The 23373-nt window shown below is 41.9% G+C and overlaps 1 protein-coding gene across 2 annotated transcripts in view; it reads right to left on the minus strand.

The window, feature by feature from the left end:
• The window catches only part of shq1 (SHQ1, H/ACA ribonucleoprotein assembly factor), a 102378-nt gene that overhangs the window by 69467 nt on the left and 9538 nt on the right, over positions 1-23373 (minus strand). For both annotated transcript variants that reach the window (XM_084317450.1, XM_084317449.1), the window contains exons 4-6: positions 10632-10760; positions 5943-6103; positions 3988-4100 (exon numbers count right to left, since the gene is read on the minus strand). In XM_084317450.1, coding sequence (XP_084173576.1) covers positions 3988-4100; positions 5943-6103; positions 10632-10760 — 403 coding nt within the window. The remainder of the gene's footprint in view (positions 1-3987; positions 4101-5942; positions 6104-10631; positions 10761-23373) is intronic.

Raw genomic sequence — 23373 nt, forward strand, 5'->3', positions numbered from 1 at the left:
GTGGATGCGGGCAAATACTGCGGCATTGTCATGCTGGACCTATAAAAGGCATTTGACACACTCCATTTTGATTGACAAGCTAAACACAATAGGTTTTGAGTTTATCAGTGAGCTGGATGCAATCCTACCAGGAGGGGAGAGAACAGATGGTGGAGGTAAACGCCAACGGTACACTACCCCCCCCCCCCCCCCCCCCAAGTGAGCTGTGGTGTTCCACAAGGAAGCATACTAGGACCGTTACTCTTCCTAATTTATGCAAATGAAATGTCGTCAGCTTGTGACTGCAACTTGTTCCTGTTCGCGGATGACTCTGACAAGAACAAGTTGCAGGTTGAAAAAGCCCTCAGCTCGGAACTCGGCAGAATATGCACCTGGCTCTCAGATATCAAACTATTATTACACCTGGGTAAAACAGAGTCCATTCTCTTCTGATCAAATAACAAACTCAGCTAGACAAACGGCTTCTCTGTTACAGTGGGTGACAATATTGTCACAAGAAAAGATGAAATTACATACCTGGGGTCCATCCTAGAGGCAAATCTTTCCTGTGACTGGCAAACAATGTAATCAAAAAAGTCAACCAACGAACAAGATTCTTGTACCGGATCTCCTCTTTGGTAAACAAGAATACCCTGAAGACTCTACCCTGGAGCACTCATTCAAGGGTAATACGACTATGCTTGCACCTCATGGTACCAAAGCACCTGAAAGAACAAGATTACAAACATCACAAAACAAACTGGTCAGACTACTGCTTGACCTTACTCCTAAAACAAACCTCACCCCAGCCCATTTTGACAACCTAGGATGACTTAGAGTAGACGACATAGTACAGCAACTTGCAATAGGCCTGGTCTACAAGATACACTACACCACTAAGGTACCCATGTACATGTTGAGGTACTTCCCAAAGGTCAGTGAATACCACGACCACAACACCAGAGGGAGTTCCACAAATCATGTGCAACCTAGATTCGGCTCAAACAAGGGACTAAACACGTTTGGGTTTCGCAATTATGCCATATCAATGTGGAACGCCCTACCCACAGCCGTAAAAAAAATGTGAATCCCTACCCACCTTCAAACCCGCTCTCAAAGAGCACCTACGGGAGGCTGCAATTATAAACTGGCCCCTGTAAATGTCCGAACACCCTCACACCCACCCCCTCTGAATGTACATTTCCCTCACCCTCCAGGGCTGTACGCTAAGCTTTTTCACAAGGGGCACACTTGCCCCTAAATGAGAAATTTAGGGGCAAAAAATATTTTTTAGGGGCACATTTTTTAATAACAATTTTACCATTATAGTGAAAAAAAATATGTTCCTCCTGCCTCATTACTGTGGTCCTTTTATTTAACATTTAAGTGCTTTTGTTGTCAGGTTTGTATCTTTTATAATGAACCAACTGAACTTCGTATTACCACAGCTGCAAACATTTCTTCTTTCATTGATAACGGTGTATTAACAGTGTTCATAGTCAGTATCTGCTGCACACTGCAACACAGCTCTAAGACATACACTAAATCATGCTCTTTGTTTATCTTTCTCCCTCTCTCTTCCACACACACACACACACACACACACACACACACACACACACACACACACACACACACACACACACACACACACACACACACACACACACACACACACACACACACACACACACACACACACACACACACACACACACACACACACACACACACACACACACACACACACACACACACACACACACACACACACACACACACACACACACACACAGAGAGCTCCCTCCCCGGGCCTCTGTAAGGTATTGGCTTGTGTTGCTACACGGACACATTTGTATGTTGCACCATGGTACTTCCTGGCTTACAGAGTAGACCATAGATACAGACTAGTAAACAAACATTCCGTCTATTATGTGAACTAAAGAGTACAAGGTTTACACAACAGCCCCCACCCCTTGTTTTATTGTATTTGTACCTGTACTACCTGCTGTCAGCTGTTTATCTCTCTCTGTGAGCTTGATTAGCTAGCGTTAGCTCACGTTAGCTCCGCGGCTAACCCTGAACTAAATCAATGATGGTTCTAAAGCATTTCGAGTAGTTTTCACTGCACATAGAAGTAGCCAAACAGCGGGAGCATTTCGGGAGTATATAACCAAAACCCAGGCAATTTCGAGCCCTTGGCTTGCCTTAAGGAATCAAATAGTCTGCCATTAGCTACATGCTAACGTTATAACGGTCGGGAAAACCTGGCAACAGTGGCAGCGATAAGGGAATTGAAAGTCACAGGCACGCGATTCCAGGTGCCTGTGACTTTCTATGAAGAAATGAGCTATGAAGAAACTTTACTTTTCTTCATAGCTAAATCAGACAGTCAGCCAGTCTATCAGAGTGAGTGCTCAGCCTTGGATAATTTAGGAGTGAAATGCGAATGCAAGGCTTGAAATCACTACTCGCAAGCCCGCCCCCAAATATTATTTACCAATCGCAACGGCCAATTAAAGGGGCAATTCGCGATAATCTCATCGCAGTGTACAGCCCTGCCCTCGTATGTATACATTTACTGTTAGGATCTCTGTTTAACAGTACTGTATATTTGCATATCTTGTATGTCACAAATGTAACAGTACTGTATATCTGTATGTAATGTATGTCATAAATGTCATGATTAGATTAGATGATTAGATTCGATTTTTATATCTGTATGTCATGAATGTCATTATGAATTGAAAATGGGGGACGCTGATGTAAACAAGACGAAAGTCTTTCTCTGGTCTGCATCCCCTTAACAATTGTGTGTATTGAGCTGTACTGTACCCATTCTTCAATCTGTTCATTAACCCATTCAGTGCCAACCACAAGTATAGTCGGGTTAACTCGCCATCGCTTGAGTGCCAATCACGAGTATAGTCAGGTTTTAATCGTTATTTCTTTTATTAGCGATATCCATTCATTTTCATCCATCCAACCTGATGTTATCGTTGGGAATGGGTCTGAGCTCGCAAGAGGGCAAATACCGCCGACTATCGTCTCCCGGATGGTATTGCACATCATTGGATTGGATTGGCTGGGACTGTGCATCAGAAAAAAGACTCCGGTCCGGGTTTCCCTTCTCAGGCAAGCAGTATCGTGTTACCACATTGACTGGGGAGGCTGGGAGCAGCATCGATTATGTGTTTTGGACTATAACGTTGGATCAATAAACGCGATCAATATTTGGAATGGCAATCAGGAATTGGATTAATCTTTTTGCAGAACATCAGATGTGAGGTAAGGAATCTATGTTACCAGTATTGGGTTAATCAGATGTTTTTTTCACAGCAGTCACAACGTGTGTGTGTGCGTGCCGTTGACGCGGAGCAATGCACGGATAAGCGATTTTCAGCCCGCTTCTCTAGCGTGCATAAGGACACATATACTATCGATAATCTAGCGTTTATTTGAAAACGATTAATAAATCAGCCGAAAATGACAACGTGTTTTGTGTATTCCACTAAAGGGGTATTATCGCGTCTTTCTCTGGAATTACTAGAAATCTCCAAAACTATACTCGTATTCAAAACGGTATAAAATGTACTGATGAAAAAACAATCCGTTTCGTACATGTTGACTGCAAGCAAGGCATTGATAAGCGACGGGTGTATTAGACCCATAGCCATAATTTAAGATATAGTTTAAGCGTTCGCAAATATCCCTGTCCTCCTATTGATTAAAGCGCTGGCCTACAAGCGCTAATTTGGTCATATCCGGCCGGCTCTGAATGTGTTAAAGTTCATCAATTCAATCAATCAAACCCTTTTGGAAATGTACAGGTAGTGGTTTTGAGAGAATTTGTTGGTTTGTTTGGTAAGTTACAGGTACTGGTCTTGGGAGAATGCAGGTGTCTGTTTGGTAAGTTGCAGGTAGTGGTCTTGAGAGAATGCAGAAGTCTGTTTGGTAAGTTGCAGATAGTGGTCTTGGGAGAATGTGGAGGTCTGTTTGGTAACTTACAGGTAGTGGTCTTGGGAGAATGCGAAGGTTTCTGCATCCAGGCGAGCCTGTCTCCTCTCTGCTGCTGTGCTTCCTTCTGGGTTCTTGACGTCAATGACATCACTCAGTTCCTCCTGTAACGATAGTTCCAGTTACATAACCGTAAGGTCCACTGGTGTTTCATATGAACTAGATGTGTTGTTTTGTTCTCCAAGATGAATTCTTTCCTTGTATGAACATTACTTGGCAACAAATATCATTCTGATCCTGATTCTTGACTAATCATAGTGTAGAAAGTTTCATATTCATCTCTTTGCATATGTATTGATCTACCCACCACTCAACTCTGTTTATTGTGTGGGTTCTTTTGGTATTTGTACTGCATGACATTGTGTTTTGTTACTGTTTTTAGGCTGCAAGCTTAATTTCCCTTGTGGGACAATAAAGATCGGAACTGAACTGATTTTATATGTATGACTCAGCAAACTATTTCTGAAGAGGAGAGAGGGTTCTCAGCTATGGGGGAACATTAGTAATGGAGGACAAACTTCAGAGACGGCAAAGTAGAACACGGATATATAGGACAATGAACTTTAGACTAATGCTTTGACCCACGGTGCATCTTCACCAGAGTCAAAACTATGCATCATGTGTCGAAATGTTACTCTTCAATAACAGTTTCACTGTCCTATTGTGTGCTCCTATCTGTCCTATCTGTGTGCTCCAGCGTTCCACTTTGGACCAAATCTCTCTGAAGTGTGTCCCCTATTCATTCAAGCCTGTCCTACTCCTGAGAGCACCGGATAAGCCTACAGTTAATTTTTGTGTGTGTTGGTTGGAGCGTGTGAAACGTCTGCCCTCAGGAACATTAGTAATCCTAGGCTTACTTATAATACTATTTTTTTCACATCAACCTCAGAATGTTTGTTTTGACACAATGAGGTGTTGTTTGAACACTAAGAAATCGGCAAATATGTACATAGTTCAGCGGTGACCAGAACCCTCCCTATTGAAATAAGCCATTCAGAATTGCATCCACAATCTACGTTGTTAATAACATGCATGTATGTGCATATGGAGAGATCTTGGAAAAATGTGTGTTTACAAGATGGCAGCTCGCTTGTATATACCTACATTTGTACCCAAAACGTTTATTCGATGTTACATGCGCACTATTGCTAGACATACGATAATCGTATTTGTATGATAAGATCAGATATTCCTTTATTGATCCCATTGGTAAAATTATGATGGCATAGCAGCGCGGGAGAGGGGAGGTACAGGTATGGGCAGGGTAATGGAAAGACAATATATATAGCTAATAAAAAGTGATAAAAGCAGTTCAGAAAACAACAGAACCGAAAACAGAAAACTGCCCGTTGAGAGCAGGATAGAAACAGAGGGGTATATAGTAGGGATGTCCGATATTATCGGCCTACCGATATTATCGGCCGATATTGGCATTAAAATGTGATATCGGAAAATATCGCTATCGGTGTTCAAATATTTCTTTTTTTACATTTATTTAACCTTTATTTACCCAGGCAAGCAAGTAAGAACAGATTCTGATTTTATTTATTGTCAAAAGTATGCATAATGTTGTGTTAATTCCACGACAAGAGATATGTACCTGAAATTATTCCGTTTTTTGGGGGGGGGGGGGAAACCTTGCATATATCGGTATCGGAAATTAAGAGTTGGACAATATCGGTATCGGTAAAAAAGCAAATATCGAGCATCCCTAGTATATAGAGGCTGTTAGAATGCATAATCTGAGTGTTCTTCAACTTCAAAGACATGTTTAGGGAACCTCAAAATATCTGAATTAACTTGTTGAAAAGGACTACCCCCCAAAATATGGTTGTAAATTAATTTGGGTTTTTTTCAGCTACCGTCCTGGACCCATCCAAGACCATTTTTATCGTCCCTGGGACGTGGGGACAGCCTTAATATTAAGCCCTGCAGTAGGAGCTTACCTGCAGTCTAGCAAACACACCACATCTCTGGTTGCCAAAGCCATACTTCTGGAAGGATGCCAGCTCTCCCTCTGAGCTCTCCACATACACCTCCTGCTCAACCTGCCAGTCAAATTCCTCCTCTTCCTCCTCTTCATCATCACCATCTCCACTGCATGCTTCTGAAATGTAATCCAGTTATGGATCATTCAAAATAAATTATTTAACCAGGTAAAAAAGTCTCACTAAGATTAAAAATCTATTTTACAAGAGCATCCTGGCCAAGCAGCACAAATAACAGGGTTGCATTGACATAAGAATGTGTAGCAATTTACAATATAAAAAAAAATTAAAAGACAGAATCACAGCAATTATCTGTTCAACCTGTTGGGTTCAGATCACAGCAATTATCTGTTAAACCTGTTGGGTTCTGACCATAGCAATTATCTGTTCAACCTGTTGGGTTCTGACCATAGCAAATATCTGTTCAACCTGTTGGGTTCACTTCAGATCCCAGCAATTATCTGTTAAACCTGTCGGATTCTGAACACAGCAATTATCTGTTAAACCTGTCGGGTTCTGACCAGAGCAATTATCTGTTCAACCTGTCGGGTTCTGACCACAGCAATTATCAGTAAGAAGCTGTCGGGTTCTGACCACAGCAATTATCAGTAAGAACCTGTCGGGTTCTGACCCCAGCAATTATCCATTAAACCAGTCATGTTCTGACCACAGCAATTATCAGTAAAAACATGTCTGGTTCAGACCCCAGCAATTATCTGTTAAACCGGTTGGGTTCTGACTAGGGATGTCCGATATTATCGGCCTACCAATATTATCGGCCGATATCGGCATCAAAATGTGATATCGGAAAATATCGGTATCGGTTTTCAATTTTTTTTTTTACATTTCTATAGAAATGATGTCCGATATTATCGGCCGATATCGGCATTAAAATGTGATATCGGTTGATATCGGTATCGGAAATTAAGAGTTGGACAATATCGGTATATCGGTATCGGTAAAAAAGCCAATATCGAGCATCCCTAGTTCTGACCCCAGCAATTATCCGTTGTCCCCAGGGATCACTAAAGCACACAGTAGCCAATGATAAGAGGTAGTAATAAGTCAACCGGCTATGAGACACAGTAAGCCTCAGGTGTTTCAGGTACACAGAATATTCCTTAAACTCTTAACCTGCGCCCCCAAAAGTGGCCATTTCAGTAAACAAATTTGAGGACTGCATACTTTTTTTGCAAACCAAAACAACATACTTTATACTTATAGCACATGCATGAGCCTGGTCTCTCTTGAAAGATGACATTCTGAAGTTTCTGATTCCAGAAAGAAAATTAACTTTTAGTGCTAATGAAATAACATAGGTCTGAACTTGAGTTGTAGAAAAACTTGTTACTCAAGTTTTTCTGTAGTAGTTAGTAGTCCAGAGGTAGTATTTCCCCAGAAGGGGCTATGGCTTAAAAAACTCCCGAGATCCATAGCCTGAAGCCTTATGTAGTACATGTCCAAATTTCATAAAGATCCATTCAGAAATGAGTGATTAGGAGTGATTTTGACTAGGCGGCTGGGTGGCGCAGCGGACTAAGTGCTCGTCACCACCGCAAGAGACACTGGTATCGAATCCGGCTGTCAGTGGTGCCTCCGGCTTGGCCGGCCGTCATACTGACACAATTGGCGGTGTCAGCGGGAGGGAAGCCGGTGGGTGGTAATCTGGTCGTTGTAAACAGCGACTCCTACAGGTCAGTCAGGGCGCCTGCACAGCAAGGGAGGGAAATGGTGAAGGTAGTGTGACCTCCCACGCGTTACACTTCACCAATGAGAGTCCGCGCTGTCAGGTGAAAAGAGGCTGCTGGCTGTCTCCTATGTATCGGAGGAAGCATGTGATAGACTTCAGGGCTCCCTAGACCGACCAGTGGGGGGCACATGCACACAACTACCAGGAAGGGGAGGGGGGAATTGGCATAATGACTAAATTGGGATGGGAGGAAAATACAGAAAAACAGGAGGAGAAAAAGTGGATACAAAAAGGAGTGATTTTGGTAAACTGTGTACAAAAGAAATACTCAGTTTTCTCATAGACTTCGTCGAGATCACCAAATGATTGACGGAACTAGAGCCCCAAGAGTCGGGAGTGGTATTTTGCGCAATACCGACCGTGTACTTTGCACAAGCCTCAAATACCGGCATGTAACTCGAGAACCGCTGAACGGATTTTGTCGGATTTTGTCGCTAACGACAGCCTACAAATATGCACACCCGAGCCACTAGTGGTCGCCAAAGTGCCGTGGGCAAATCGTCCTAAAAAGGTCCATGTTCTGACCACACCAATTATGTTAAATCGGTTGGGTTCTGACCCCAGCAATTATCCGTTGTCCCCAGGGATCACTAAAGCACACAGTAGCCAATGATAAGAGGTAATAAGTCAACCGGCTATGAGACACAGTAAGCCTCAGGTGTTTCAGGTACACAGAATATTCCTAGGTTGAGGTTGATCATCATCTTCAGTACCAGTGCCATTGCCCAGCAGAAATCAACATGTAGCAGTTCCTTCCCCCCTGGTACAATGTACAGCTGTGTCATATAGAACTGGTACAATGTGCAGCTGTGTAATATAGAACTGGTACAATGTACAGCTAGAACTGCTAAGAGGCTGTTCACCTAGTAAGCCATGGTAAATGGGGTTGACCAATCAGGGGCCTGGATTAGATCCGTTGGTTTATTTACGCCCATGGTTTACTTTGTAATTGCTTTGCAGTAGCGGTGGCAGAGGGACATGTTTGGCATTTGTTCCACCTCTGTTGGTCCTAGTTTTAGTTCTAGAGCAGGTTGTACTGCAGCACCTCAATCTTGGTCCTAGTTCTAGTTCTAGAGCAGGTTGTACTGCAGCACCTCAATCTTGGTCCTAGTTCTAGTTCTAGAGCAGGTTGTACTGCAGCACCTCAATCTCTGCTGGTCCTAGTTTTAGTTCTAGAGCAGGTTGTTCCTCACTCTCTGTTGGTCCTAGTTTTAGTTCTAGAGCAGGTTGTACTGCAGCACTAAAACGGTTTGTATTCAGATACTTGATTAGATTAGATTAAAATGTATTGTAATTATACAGCACAAGTACTGTACAATGAAAATAATGTACACGTGATTAAACTGGGTATAAAATATATAAATTTAGCACTAATACTAATTACTACTACTACTACTACTGCCAGTATGGTCATAGTCATACTGGCCCAGCAGTGTAACTAGTAAACGTATGTAATGGATATAATGTACAGATATATATATAGTAACTATCTACAGATGTGCAGGTATGTACAGACAGGTGGATATATATATATATATATACACGGTAAGAATAAATATATATATATATATATATATTGCAAAAATAATAAAAAAATAAAGCAAAAACCAGTCCTGAGGAGTGTGCGCCCCTTCTTTCTTTTGAAGGTATTCATCTTTTAGCTTTATATATATATATATATATATATATATATATATATATATATATCGGTATATACAGCATTATTGTACATGCTATCATACAGAGTTATATGGGTTATATGCAGGTGTATAAGTAGGTATATAGGAGGATTATATGCAGACGGATATGTATTAAAGCTGTCAAAGTTAACGTACAATTCTTTTAACGCCACTATTTTTTTAGCGCAAGATTAATGTTTAAAAACAAATATTAAAAAATACAAAATTAGAGAGAGAGAGAGAGAGAGAGAGAGAGAGAGAGAGAGAGAGAGAGAGAGAGAGAGAGAGAGAGAGATGAGGCAGGGGCAAGAGAGAAAGAGAGCTGGGAGAGTGTGTCTGTGAGAGAGAGCGGGGGTGTGTGTGATTAATCAGCCCTTGTGTGGGTGAATGTAACAACTTCCTAACGTTTTCTTTACCCTATTATTTCATGCACACTTTATTCATTGTTTTAAATTATAATTTTCTTTTAAGTTATTTTGTGCATCACTGTAATTTGATGCAAATTTGCAATGCATGAGGGTCATCCTTTTGTGTTAAATGGCTGCATAAAGCAAGCATTTGTTGACTCGCATGTTGATAAGAGTATTAAAACTTGAAAAAGATCCGTAAGGTAGATTTAGAACAGATAAAAAGTATGCGATTAATCGGGAGTTAACTATGGACAATCATGCGATTAATCAGATTAAATATTGTAATCAATTGACAGCCTTAATATGTATATATGATTACTGCAGTTTTGAGGGGAAACGGAACCAGATTATGAAGTTCTGTTAAGTTCCTAGCTGTGGTGGCATTGTTACCTCTGCCAAGGCAAAGACAGAGAGGTTATGTAATTGTTCCTGGTCTGTTAGTAAGTAAGTCTGTAGTCTTGTGAATGAGATAGCTCAAACAAGTGTGGTGTGCACATGACCTCAAGGAGGAAGAAAGCTGTTGAGTGTTCATTTTCTCCAGCACCACCATATGGATTCATAGGCTGGGACTGTTGTTTCTACAGTAATCTACCCAGTAAAATAAAGAGATTAAGAAAGTAATGTCAAATGGGGAGATTGTTAGGCCTGATTGTCAGAGGTCTGCCCTCTACTGAATACAATCTTCTAGTTCTTTGAAAAAACATAGAGGCAACACTGACGCTACAATATCATCCTACCTTTACCATCCGTACACTCTCCGAAAAGACTAAAGTCACCAAATTCAACAGACATGATCAATTCACTTTACCCATGGTCACATCTTCTACCAATGGTTTAGCTGATCGAGAGCCTTTAGGAGCAAGGAGACTCGTCAGCATCTGGAGGCCTTCAAAGTGTTCTCCAGCAGTCTCCTTGGGGACCCGAAGAGTGAACAGACCTAGAGTACAAGAGAAAGGGGAAAATGCAGGGATATATTCTCTGTATAAACCAAGTGAATAAATGAAATAGACAAGTAAATGAGAAGCTGATGGAGGCATCTTACAATTTTCAATCTTTTAACATATTTTCTGGGTGAGTCGCAGGACAATTATTGCAATAATTGCTAAATTAAATTAAATATCAAATATAATATACGGTTTTCACAAATAGAACTTTTTAAGTCCTCTTTGTGTTCACATTGTCCTCCATCTTGAAAGAGAATTCAGATCCTTTTCTGGTTCAATTCAGCTCTGGTGAGATGCCAATCCACCTTCTGTTCACACCTACATCTTTCTTCACGGCTGTTATAGAAAGCAGTTTGTGCTTCATGATGATGATAAAAGGAGATAATATCAACACCATTAGGCTGAAAGACATTTAAGTTTTATCAGGTTTACTATGATTGCCAAATCATGGTCTGTTTTCAAACACTAGCCTGTTAAATACTGAGCCATCAGTATTGACTTATGCAAACTATACCAAATATATCAGAAGATAACTATCAAGTAATAATGAAAAATAATCTCACATTTAGGTCTTCTTATTTAGTTACATTTTAGGCTGCGAAAAGGCTGTGATTAGGCGCGGCTGGGTAGCGCAGTGGACTAAGCACTCGCCTACCACTGCAGAGACTCTGGGATCGAATCCAGCTGTCAGCGGTACCTCCGGCGTGGTCAGTCGTCCCTACTAAAATGGCGGCACGGTGGTGTAGTGGTTAACACTGTCGCCTCACAGCTAGAAGGTCCTGGGTTCGATTCCCGCTTGGGGACCAGGTTGCCGTGTTGCCAGTTACCCAGGTGGGGTATCTCCCGGGCCTTTCTATGTGGAGTTTGCATGTTCTCCCCGTGCTCGCAAAGGGTTTCCCCTCCTGATAAGATGAACCCAATAGAAAAACATGCACAACAGATCGCTAACGCTGTCACGTCCCTGACGAAGACGGACAGGAGCACTTGGATTGGTCGCCGGGCGCGGCCCACGCCGAAGCCCATGTCTGCTCCCGGCTGCCCTTGGGGGGGGGGGAAGGACGGCAGGATGGGAAGTGCAGCATAGGCGGCGGGTGAGCTGGACATTAGGGTAGGCTATTATGGGATGGACCTCGCGGGCAAAATTTTCCCTTTTTCTTTTTTGCTTGCACGCAAACGGTGCTGTCCAGGTTCTGATTTCATATACACACACACACACAACTAGGCTACTACAGCGAGCCCCACTCATTTCATATAGTGCAAATTAATTGTTCAAATGAAGGCATCCAATATGATTAACCATTGTCTTACCTTAATGCAACAAAAAAAAATGCGACGTTTCGCGCATCAATGATCTTTTCTGCTTTAAGTTTGTCTGTGAGATCACTTTCAATGTGAAGCGGACTCAGAGTTGACTGTCTCTCCTGGCGCATATTGTTGTTCTAGCCAGTTTCGGATGCGCCTCATTGGGAAAGGCCGTTCACAAGTTGCGGTGCCGACGGCAATGAAGGAAACGTTTTCCGTCATTTGGATCTCATCATGCTTTGAAAACAATGTACATATTAGCTCTAAAAAGTTTCCACGGTTTGATTAACTCTGACTCAGTCTCATCATGCCCTCGGCCTCAGGTGATCCGTGTTATGCCCAGGCGGCATGTAACTTTGAATGGAGTTCCAGGTCTTGCTTTGCTAAATGTACAAGTCACCCGGTACAACAGTTCTGGTGAACCTGGAGGTGAAAAATCGGAAAGTGGGGGTGGGGCTAGACCATGGAGGGTTTTGAAGACCAGACTGACATCGGTTACTGAGCAGTGATTGGTTACTGCCTGCAGTCTGGAATGTTAACGGCCACCACACCTACTGCCATTGACACCTTGGTTGGCCGACCCTTGCGTATTGTCACCACCGGGCTGCAGCAGCCCACACACACACAATATCGTATCCTAGGCTGCCTATAATAATGCGCAGACTGGGGCGTTTGGGTCGGCATTGCCTCCCCGTGCCTTATATACCCGCCGCCTATGAAGTGCAGAGAACATTTCATCAGCGACTCAGTGCATGTGTGTGTGTTCCTGTGGGTCGCCCATCGCATGTGTGTGTTAACAAATCTGCATGACAAATAAAGACTTCTTCTTCTAATACAATTGGCAGTGTTAGTGGGTGGGAAACCTCTGCATGCATTACGTTCCCCCAGTGAAACTCCTCGCTGTCAGGTGAAAAGAAATGGCTGGCTGACTCCACATGTATCGGAGGAGGCATGTGGTAGTTCTACACCCTCCATAGGCCGACAGTGGGGCAATGCGCGCAACGACCAGGAAGGGAATTGGCATAACGACTAAATTGGGATGGGTGAAAAATACAGAAAGCCCAAAAATAAATAGAATACACATTTATTTAAATTGTTTTAACACTTTCAGATCCGGCCGTATTTTCCTTTTTACCCCCTTGAATGCCCAGCATCCACTTCAATGTTAGCGTTAATATCGCCTAATCTATGTTTTAAATTATGGCTATGTGTCTAATCTGCCCGTCGCTTATCAATGACTCATTCTCCAGTCAACATTGTCGAAGCGGATTGTTTTTTTATCGGTTCATTTCCGTTTTATAGCATCTTGAAAAGCCCTCGTTTTCAAGGAAAATAAAGAAATTCCATAATAAACGGAATATTCTAGAATACACAAAAAAACGTTCAAATTTTTCGGCCTATTTATGAATCGTTTTCAAATAAACGCTAGATTATCGATAGTATATGTGTACGTATGCACGCTATATAGGCGATCTGATATCTGATCTGATATATTTCCTGATCGCTCGCACAGCCAAACAGCCATATCACACATAGGGGAAAAGCTTATATCTCCGTGAAAACAGGTCTGGTAAAATAGATTCCTTACCTGAGATCAGATGGTATCCAAAAAGATTATTCCAATTCCTGATCGCCATTCCAAAAATCTATCCTTTTATTGATCCAACGCTACATACTGTAAAGACATATTACACGCTGTTCTGATGGTCCACAATGACTGGGATAATCTCCGGTTACATGCGTGAGAAGTAAAATGTGGATTCCGGATTTTTTTTTTCTCATCCATTTTCATTGAGTCCATTCCAAAAGTGTGCATTACCATCTGGGAGACGATAGGGGGCGCTTTTTTCACATCTGAGCTCCTGATGGGGCTGGTTTCCCAACGGTAGACTTGGTTGATGAAATATGAATTCAGATTGCTAATAAAAAAAAAATCACGATAATTGTCGTGCTGGGCATTCAGGGGGCGGGCTGATAACACGTTATGTCGTGGCTGGCATCCAAAGTGTTAAGGCTGCGATTGGCTGTTGCATAACAGATGACCACATCAAGTTAAAAATGTCATAGAACTGGAACAGATAGGGTCATCTCCTTCTGTAATGGTTACACACCAGCTTTCTAGCTCCCATGCATCAAACGGATACTGTTTTGCATCATGACATCATCAAGTCTTTGTCAGCCATTTAATGCATACATGTATGCACAATGACCATTCAATAATGTACATTTGAGTAGGAATTGACATTTCCATCAATGTGATATGATCCCAGCTGCAAACACTGTACTTTTCAGCAGGGATTATGGAATAGTGTTCGGTGGAGTACAGTCATTGAATGAACCCTGCGCATGACTGCCATGACACCTCCAGTAAGTGGGTCCATGACACTTCTAACATGTTGTAATGCCATAATGCTGGATGACATTAGGTAGCTGGGATCTAGGGCTGGGCGATATGGCCTCTAAATGATATCGCGATATCTTTTGGCCATATCACGATATATATATCGCGATATTTTGACATTTCCTCTAAAGCACTTAAAAATGCTTGATTTAACCCTTTGATGCATAGTCACGCCAATATGATGATTATAATAAGTCCCTGCAACATATGTTTGCATTATTAAACCATGAAGATGCTTTAAAAAATAATTAAATGAAAATGTACTAAGAGTAGTCTACTGACACACTAATAAAAAAAAAGATTTACATCTAAGACAATTTATATAAAAACTCTTGGGTAGGGATGCCCCGATCACGTTTTTTGCCACCGATACCGATCGTCGTGAGCCATATCGGCCGATACCGATCCGATACCGATCGTTTTTGATTAAATTTTTTTTTTAATTATTTTATAATTTTTTTTCTTTTTTTATAAAATATATATATTATATAATTAGACTTGTACTTGTATTATCTGCGAGACATCGCCACCACGCAACAAGCTCCACTGTCTGTGTGTACTCGAGTAGCCTCCAGCTACTGCCAGGATTCTCCGGAGCTGCACCTGGCCCTATACTCGAGTAGCCTCGAGCTACGGCAAGGATTCTCCTGCGCTGCAGATGGACCATATTGATATAACGTTACTGTGCTTTGGTCATATCACATTCAACATGCCCTCAGCTCGAATACGAGTCGAATCAGTGTTTTTTTTGTATCCACTTTTTCTCCTATTTTCTATATTTTCTCCCATCCCAATTTCGTATCATCCAATTCAACCCTCCCCTGTCACGAACGCTGTTTCTTGCCTCCCACAAGCCGGCTGCAATGTGGACTAAGTCATACATAGCACAAGTCCCCTCCGGTACTTGAGGTAACAGCAGTCGCATCTTTTCACCTGCGCAGCTCGATCTCTCAGTGACGAGGAGTAACGCGTGGGAGCCTCACGCTGCCCCCGACACTTCCTGATTCTACTGCGCAGGCGCACCAACCGACCTGTAGGAGTCGCTGTCCACAACGCCCGAACGCCTATTGCTGGAGCGTTTGTTGATATCAGGAGCTATCGGTAGCTAGCTGGCTAGATACCGTTCGGTTAGACAATGCCTCATCATGTATTAAACTAAAAGTGAATAGTTTTGTAACGTTAGCTCAGGGAGACGCCGTCCTCCCGTGTCCCGTCCCACTAGACTAGACCCGTGTTTACATGCGTGCGGGAGGGGCTGGAGGGATGAGCAGACGCCGCACCACCCGGTGTATGAGACAGAACTGAGACAGTGAGTGAGATCGGTTTTGACGATCGGCGAAAATAAAGCATTATCACCGATCACCAATCGCATATTTATACTGATTATCGGCCGATAACGATCGGTGGCCGATCAATCGGGGCATCCCTACTCTTGGGTGCCTAAGACTTTTGCACAGTACTGTGTTTTCTATCCACTTTAGCCAAACACACACATTATATATATATATATATATATATATATATTATATATATATATATATATATATATACACTACTGTGTGAAAATAATAATCACACACAAAGGGATAATGGCTTATAGCAGACTTAATGATTTTAGAATATTTCAGATAATGAAATTAAATGTTTATATCATCAACTATCCAGTTAGTATTTATACTGTAACGTGTGGCTACTTTAAATCATTGAATGTAGAGAGAGAGCCAGAGCCAGAGCCCCCCCCCCTCGGGTTTTGTTCTAGGTTTGCGTTTTGAGCGTCTAGGCTGCCATAGGTGATGATGTCACACTCGAATGTCAACACAGGAAGAGTTTAACACACGGAGATGGGAACTGGATGCCCAATATAAAGAAACGAATAACCAAAAAATATGAAGTTATGTTTAAACCTCTGTTGTCAAGCGTCGGCAACATAGGCGGCGCGTGAACCGGACATTCGGGTAGGCTATATCGCAATTTTTTTCCCTTTTTTGTCAATACACAGTGCAAATTAAGTGTTCAAATTAAGGCATCCAATAATAGATTAACCATTGTCTTACCTTAATGCAGCAAAATGCGACGTTTCGTCTTTCTTGGCATCAATGATCTTTTCTGCTTTAACTTTGTCTGTGAGATCACTTTCAATGTGAAGCAGACTGGCGCATTGTTGTTCTTTTGGATATGATGTGCCTCATTGCTGAGAAAGACCGTTCACAACTTGAATCACAAGTTGCAGTGCTGACAGCAATGAAGGGAACGTCTTTCGTAATTTAGATCTCATCATGCTTTGAAAACAATGTACATAGTAGCTCTAAAAAGTTTCCACGATTTGATGAACTCTGACTCTCATCATGTCCTCTTACTAGAGCATGCCCTTGTTTGCCAAGATAAAGCAACATATAGCCTCAGGTGATCCGTGTAGTTATGCCCAGGGCCAACCCGGTGCAGCTTCTAAATTACTTTGTTTATATGCCTTGGGAAAATACCATATATCCATTTTGCTTTTTGAAATTTGACTCAAAATAGCGCGCTGGTGTTCGCTACAAAGCGATCGGCGGGCGAAGATTCAGAACGCAGATGTTTGCTTTACTGCGGGATCAGGATGATCATATGCATGATGTGATTGGCTACATTATTTAACCTGAGCCTAGGGCTGGGCGATATGACCAAAAACGTTATCGCGATAAAATTATAAAATTATTTTCATATAATTCGATATCGATAATTATCGTCGATATAATGTCTGTCAAGTTTAATTAACTTCTAATATGCTGCTGCGAATGTCTCAAGTCGAGTTGATGTCGTCATCAGTCCTCGCACGTTAGCAGTTAGCCGACAAGCGGAGTATCTCATGACAATAAATATGACACTAAAATACTCTCTTCCGCCACAATATATTGAAACGACGTCCACTCCCACACTATTATAAACGTGGCCTCAGAATTCAAAACACACACATACTCGGCACGTAAATATATAAAACAGTGCCGTGCAAGCTAGTTAACCTAGCCAGCCTGTTGCTTCTACGCGGTTTATTCCATGACAATGTGCTAAATATCACACTAAAATACTCTCTTCCGCCACAATATATTGAAACGACTACCACTGTATACCCCCACTACTATAAACGTGGCCTCAGAATTCACCACACACACATACTCGGCACGTAAATATATAAAACAACGCCGTGCAAGCTAATTAGCCTAGCAAGCCTTGTTGTTGAGTGAGTCCTACCGCTCTGGGTCTCCTTCCGGGTCTCCGTCGATCTCGGCCATCTCCTTCACTGATTGGTTGTTAGCTGTTGTGCGTAGCACGTCATCACGTAAGGTTGGTTGTTGTTAGTGAGTGTGCTGAGCCGAGGCTGAACGGAGCCAAGCTTGGAAAATCGATATATAGAAACTTTGCGACCACGTTTCATGTTTATTTCGAGGAAATAATTTATCGCGATAGTTATCGTTATCGTTTTATCGCCCAGCCCTACCTGAGCCTATGCGTGATTGGTTACTGCCTGTACCTGGAATGTTAAACGCTGCCACCTAGCCGACTGACACCTTCGTCGTTGACACCTCGGCCAGCGGGCTGCAGCACAAGACACACAATAGCCAGCAGCCTGCGCACATATATTATATATACATTAAAAAAATTCCCAGCATAATATTCTGGGTAGGCATAGCGCCCCCCTGGCCTTATAGACCCGCCGCCTATGGTCGTCAATATAACCCACCCCCTTTCCTCACGAATGGAACTAGTGTCGTGGAGTCCGCTTTGAGCGTTTCCAGGGTTAGCAGCTAACACTAGTTAGCTTAGCCTAGTCATGGGATAAGTTAGCAGCTAACGTTAGCCATTGCTCGCGTCAATTAAATTGCATGTCATTAAAGGTCCGCGCTAGTCTGTGTCTAATGAAATTACAATTGCATGTCATTTAAGGTCCGCGCTGGTCTGTGTCTATAATGAAAATGAGGACAGCTCTGCGCTAAAGCAAGTCTCATCTCAGCCGCGACGTGACAACATATACTCGATGTTCACGATATAGTAATTTACTACATCTCATGTAGAACAAGCCGCGATATATCGAGTATACTCGATATATCGCCCAGCCCTACTGGGGTCCAAGCCATTTTTTCCTATTTTTGGTTTGCCTGGTGTAATTGTGTAATAATGCATGTATAACATCAACACTGTATTGCACAATTATGTTATAAACATCTTTGTTTTCAGGACAAACTGGGCTATCAGAATAGGTATGCTGCAATGGTGTCACATGAATGTATAAATTGTTATGACCATAAAGACAAAATAAATAAGAAAACGGAAATGTAATCTCTCAGAATTATATTTTAATCACCCCAAGAACAATAGTACACAATACTTCTAAGCCTTGGTACTCAGTATTTATTATTATTTAGTATACAAAAAAATTGAATATATATATATAATTCTATGATACAAATGGAATAACAATTATACATCCACATTAGTGTTGTCACGATACTGGAATTTCGACTTCGATACGATACCATTTCGATACCAAAAAATAAATAAAAAATAATAATAATATTTTTTCTTTTTTTTTTAAACAAATTTAGCTTTAGTTGCTGGTCGATTCTCCTCAGCTTCTCTCTGGTACTATAAGAGAAGAGAAATATAACACTTTTAAAACCCTTTGTTTCTCTCTAAAGAAAGAAATACATAGCAAACATGACTCAGTTATGCAATAGTGCTGCTGCTTTTTATTTGGTTAAAATATTTTAGTTAATAAGACTAAAATATATGACTACAACAATTTTCATGACAGAGAGAGAAAGAGAGAGAGAGATTTCTCCGGAGCTATGCTCATGGAAACGGGGTAACGTTAACCTCATGTCGAGTGTAGTATTGTATGACCTCGACATAACGTTTAAAACGTAATGTTACTCCGTTTCCATGCAGTAATTATTATATTGTGAATTATAAAGGTGGCCGGCTAGCTAGCATAAGCTAACGGAGGAACGACTAGCAGTAGCTAACGTTAGCTAATAGCTGTAACGTTACTAACAACGAATCAGCTGTTGATATTATGCGCCATCAGTAGACAACGTATCATGTATTAAACTAATGGTTTAATGCTTCAGTCACAGTGACGTTGAAAGAGCAGCTGTCACGAACCTCTTTCATTTCTTTATGGAGATCCACGTGCCGGTCCTTCAGGTGTTTTGCCATATTTGAGGTGTTTGCACCTTTCGTTGGCACTGCTCTGTAACACCGCTTGCAAATGGGCATCGTGGCATCTTTAGCTTGTCCTTCGTTGTTTACTTCAAACCCGAAGTACTTCCAAACAGCACTTCTGCTGTTTTCTTTATCCACAAGCACAAGTTGCGGAGGCTCTGCATTTGCCATCTTCAGCTAAAATGTTTGTTTACAAACTGAAGATAGCTCTGTGAGGGGGAGGGCTGGAGGAGGCGGAGGGGCAAGCGTGCTCTGAACAGCGTGTCAACAACTTCCGGTAGAACACTGCGAGCAAGCCAGCTGGTATCGATACTGCAGAAAGTATCGGTATTTCGGGAAATGAGTATCGAAACCGTTTTAAATATTCAGTATCGATATGTATCGATACTTCGATATTTTTTACAACACTAATCCACATTATATAGCATGTTACAATATTCTCTAAATGCACAAAGGAGAATCTACACATTATGTATTGTGCTAAACTTAATCTTATTATTATTATTTGGGCTGTTGCCCAAATATCAGACAAAAGCAAATGAGGTGATTCTCATGTTATTCTCTTATCCATGTCCATATCGAGCAACACAAGCAACACAGCCTCTGATTCATCGATAGACTCAAACAATGCATCATGGGATACATATTCCCCTCAGTGTAGGCTTCATCTGCCCAGTACAGGGATCAGCAAACACAGCGGCTGCTTTCAACATGGATACAAGGATACATTATCACAGCAGACATTCACAGTTGGATTCATTTATTTTATAAAGTTTCTAAAATGACACTGCTTTTCCATGCTGGATTACAGAGCTTCTGAAAGGGCTACGTTGCACCTGGTGGCCCCTTGAAAGCTACAATGGTAAGCTAGCTACCAAGAAAGGTGGGCACTAATAAGTGTGACATACTATAGGACAACACAGGGCATCACTCCAGGGTGTTCAACAAACACCCGACTACCGGCTGGATGGCTGATCATTAAAACATTTCTAGCCGGCTACTATCTTGCTGCTTATTTTTTGGCGCCCTGACTTGCCCTATTGATGTAAGGAGCCTTGCATCCAATTAAGCAGTGCCTATGTATAGTAACCTTACATAACCCTCAGAGTTCCCTAGCTGGCTATGATTTTCACCCAGCTAGACATTTTAAGGACTGGTTGGTGTGCAGCCCAATCACTGTTAAAAATGATGACCGCCTAATCCGCCTATGAATACGTGTGACCAAATGATCAACATACAGTACCTTCTAAATGACGACATCAAGTCATTAACCTCTTTAGCCCTGAGCCCTATTTTCAGAAAATCCGCCTAAAATACATACCTAGTAAATGGAATATTGCTCCACTTCTACAAGGTCCATTTGCATATTCTTTGTATCTAGGGACATCTATGGACCTCAGTGAATTTATTCCCAGGGGAGGGGAGAATTGGAAACGGCGAAATTGGGATGGGAGAAAAATAGAAAAATAAGGAGAAAAAGTGGATAAAAAAAAATAAGTAGGATCAAAGTAAAAAGATCAAATGATCCAAAAACGACTTTTTACACTTATGGCACTCAACGGTCGGCAGCCAAACACGTAAAAAAGCCGCTTTTGGCAGAGTGTTTTAAGGCGAGACAGTGCCCCCGAGATCGCCTTTTTGCTTTTTTCCGACGATAGAGATTTTGTTATATTTTGCTTCCTTAACCCATTCAGTGCCAACCACGAGTATAGTCGGGTTAACTCGCCATCGCTTGAGTGCCAATCACGAGTATAGTCGGGTTTTAATTTTATTAGCGATATCCATACATTTTTCATCCTGAGCTTGCAAAGGGCAAATACCCCTGCCTATCGTCTCCCGGATGGTATTGCACATCATTGGATTGGATTGGCTGGGACTGTGCGTAAAAGAAATAAGTCCAGTCCAGGTTTTACTTCTCTGGCATGCAGCTGGATACTATTGCATTGACTGGGGGACTGGGAGCATCGTGGATCATTGTGTTTTGGACTATAACATTGGATCAATGGATGCAATCGATATTTGGAATGGCGATCAGGAATTGGATTAATCTTTTTGCATGACATCAGATGTGAGGTAAGGCCTTTATGTTACAAATCTTGGGGTAATCAGATGTTCCTTTCTCCGCCATCGGAGGGTGTGTGTGTGTGTGTGTGTGTGTGTTTCGCGCCAACCAAAGTACGGAGAAGCGATTTTTCAGACCCCGCTTCTCTTCGTACATGAGGACACATATACTATCGATGATCTAGCGTTTATTTGAAAACGATTCATAAGTCAGCCAAAAAATGTCAACATGTTTTGTGTATTCCACTAAAGGGCTATTATCGTGTCTTTCTCTGGAATTACTAGAAATCTCCAAAACTATACTCGTATTCAAAACGGTATAAAACGGAAATGTACAGATGAAAAAACAATCCGTTTCGTACATGTTGACTGCAAGCAAGTCATTGATAAGCGACGGGGGTATTAGACACATAGCCATAATTTAAGATATACCGGTAGTTTATGCGTTCGCAAATGTGCTCGCCCTCCCATTGACTACAGCGCTGGCACTCAAGCGCTAAATCGTGCGCCCCCTGCTGGCACTCAAAGTGTTAACTTGCACTGTCTCTTTGCAAATAAACATATAAAATCAAATCAAATCAAAAGCTGACCTGGTCAGATGGGGCTACAAGACTGGCCCAACCACCTGTGAATGTGTAGAAGCAGACCATACTATGGAGCACTGCTTGCTTGCCCTCTACTACCCAACCCTTGCAGCTCAAAAGACCTTGCAGTGTTCTATAGAAATGCAAAGGTCTGTGTAAAGAAATGGGGAACGGTCATAGCAGTGATGCTTCAAAGAAACAAAAAGAAGAAGGGGCGTTAAGCATAAGAAAAAAAAATTTAAATAGAGGGGATCTATAAAGTTTTTAAAAGAAGTATCCATTCATTTGAATAATTCATTCATAAACATAGCTGTAATTTCAAAGTAGTCTGAAGACCTCATCAAAGTTTTAACACATCAGAGAGTCAGAGAGTGATAAAACGCTGGATGCCAACAGAGGACTAATTGCCCTGTTTGTGGGTCCCTAACGAGGCAAGATAACTCAACAGAGGCATCGTAATGATGATTGCTAATTATAAGTCTAAATAAGGACACCCATTTGTATGTCAGATGTTGATAGGCTTATTTGTGTCAAACAAGGCTGCACTGACACAGGGGCTACGAGGGTGTCGGAGCCTTAGGACATGCCACCTTAAACGGGAACTGAAAGACGGGTCATGATGATGGAGAGAAGCTCACAGGAGGAGCGACAGAACCTAACGACGAAGGTCACCGTCACTCACAGGAGCAAAGACTGGGTGATATATACAGTATATATATATACCACCCGCTACCTCTGCCAATTGAGATAGTATGACGACTGGCCCAAGCCGCATGCAGTGCTGACTCGGGGAGTCGAGACCGGAGACTCTTGCACTGGTGACGAGCGCAATCTCCGCTACGCCACCCAGAATTGAACATTTAATGTTGTTGTTGCGTGCATGTATCCCCTCCCTACTTCCCATTTCCCCACGTGGAATGCACCTGATTGGATTAATTACATGCTGATGCTCTAGTGACATCTAGTGGCTGAATGTTATCTATAGCACCTTTAACTCATTCAACGCCAATCACGAGTAAAGTCGAGTTTTAATCGTTATTTCTTTTATTAGCTATATCC

This window comes from Notolepis coatsorum (genome assembly GCF_963971535.1).
Source record: "Notolepis coatsorum genome assembly, chromosome: 6".
NCBI classification, from domain to species: domain Eukaryota; kingdom Metazoa; phylum Chordata; class Actinopteri; order Aulopiformes; family Paralepididae; genus Notolepis; species Notolepis coatsorum.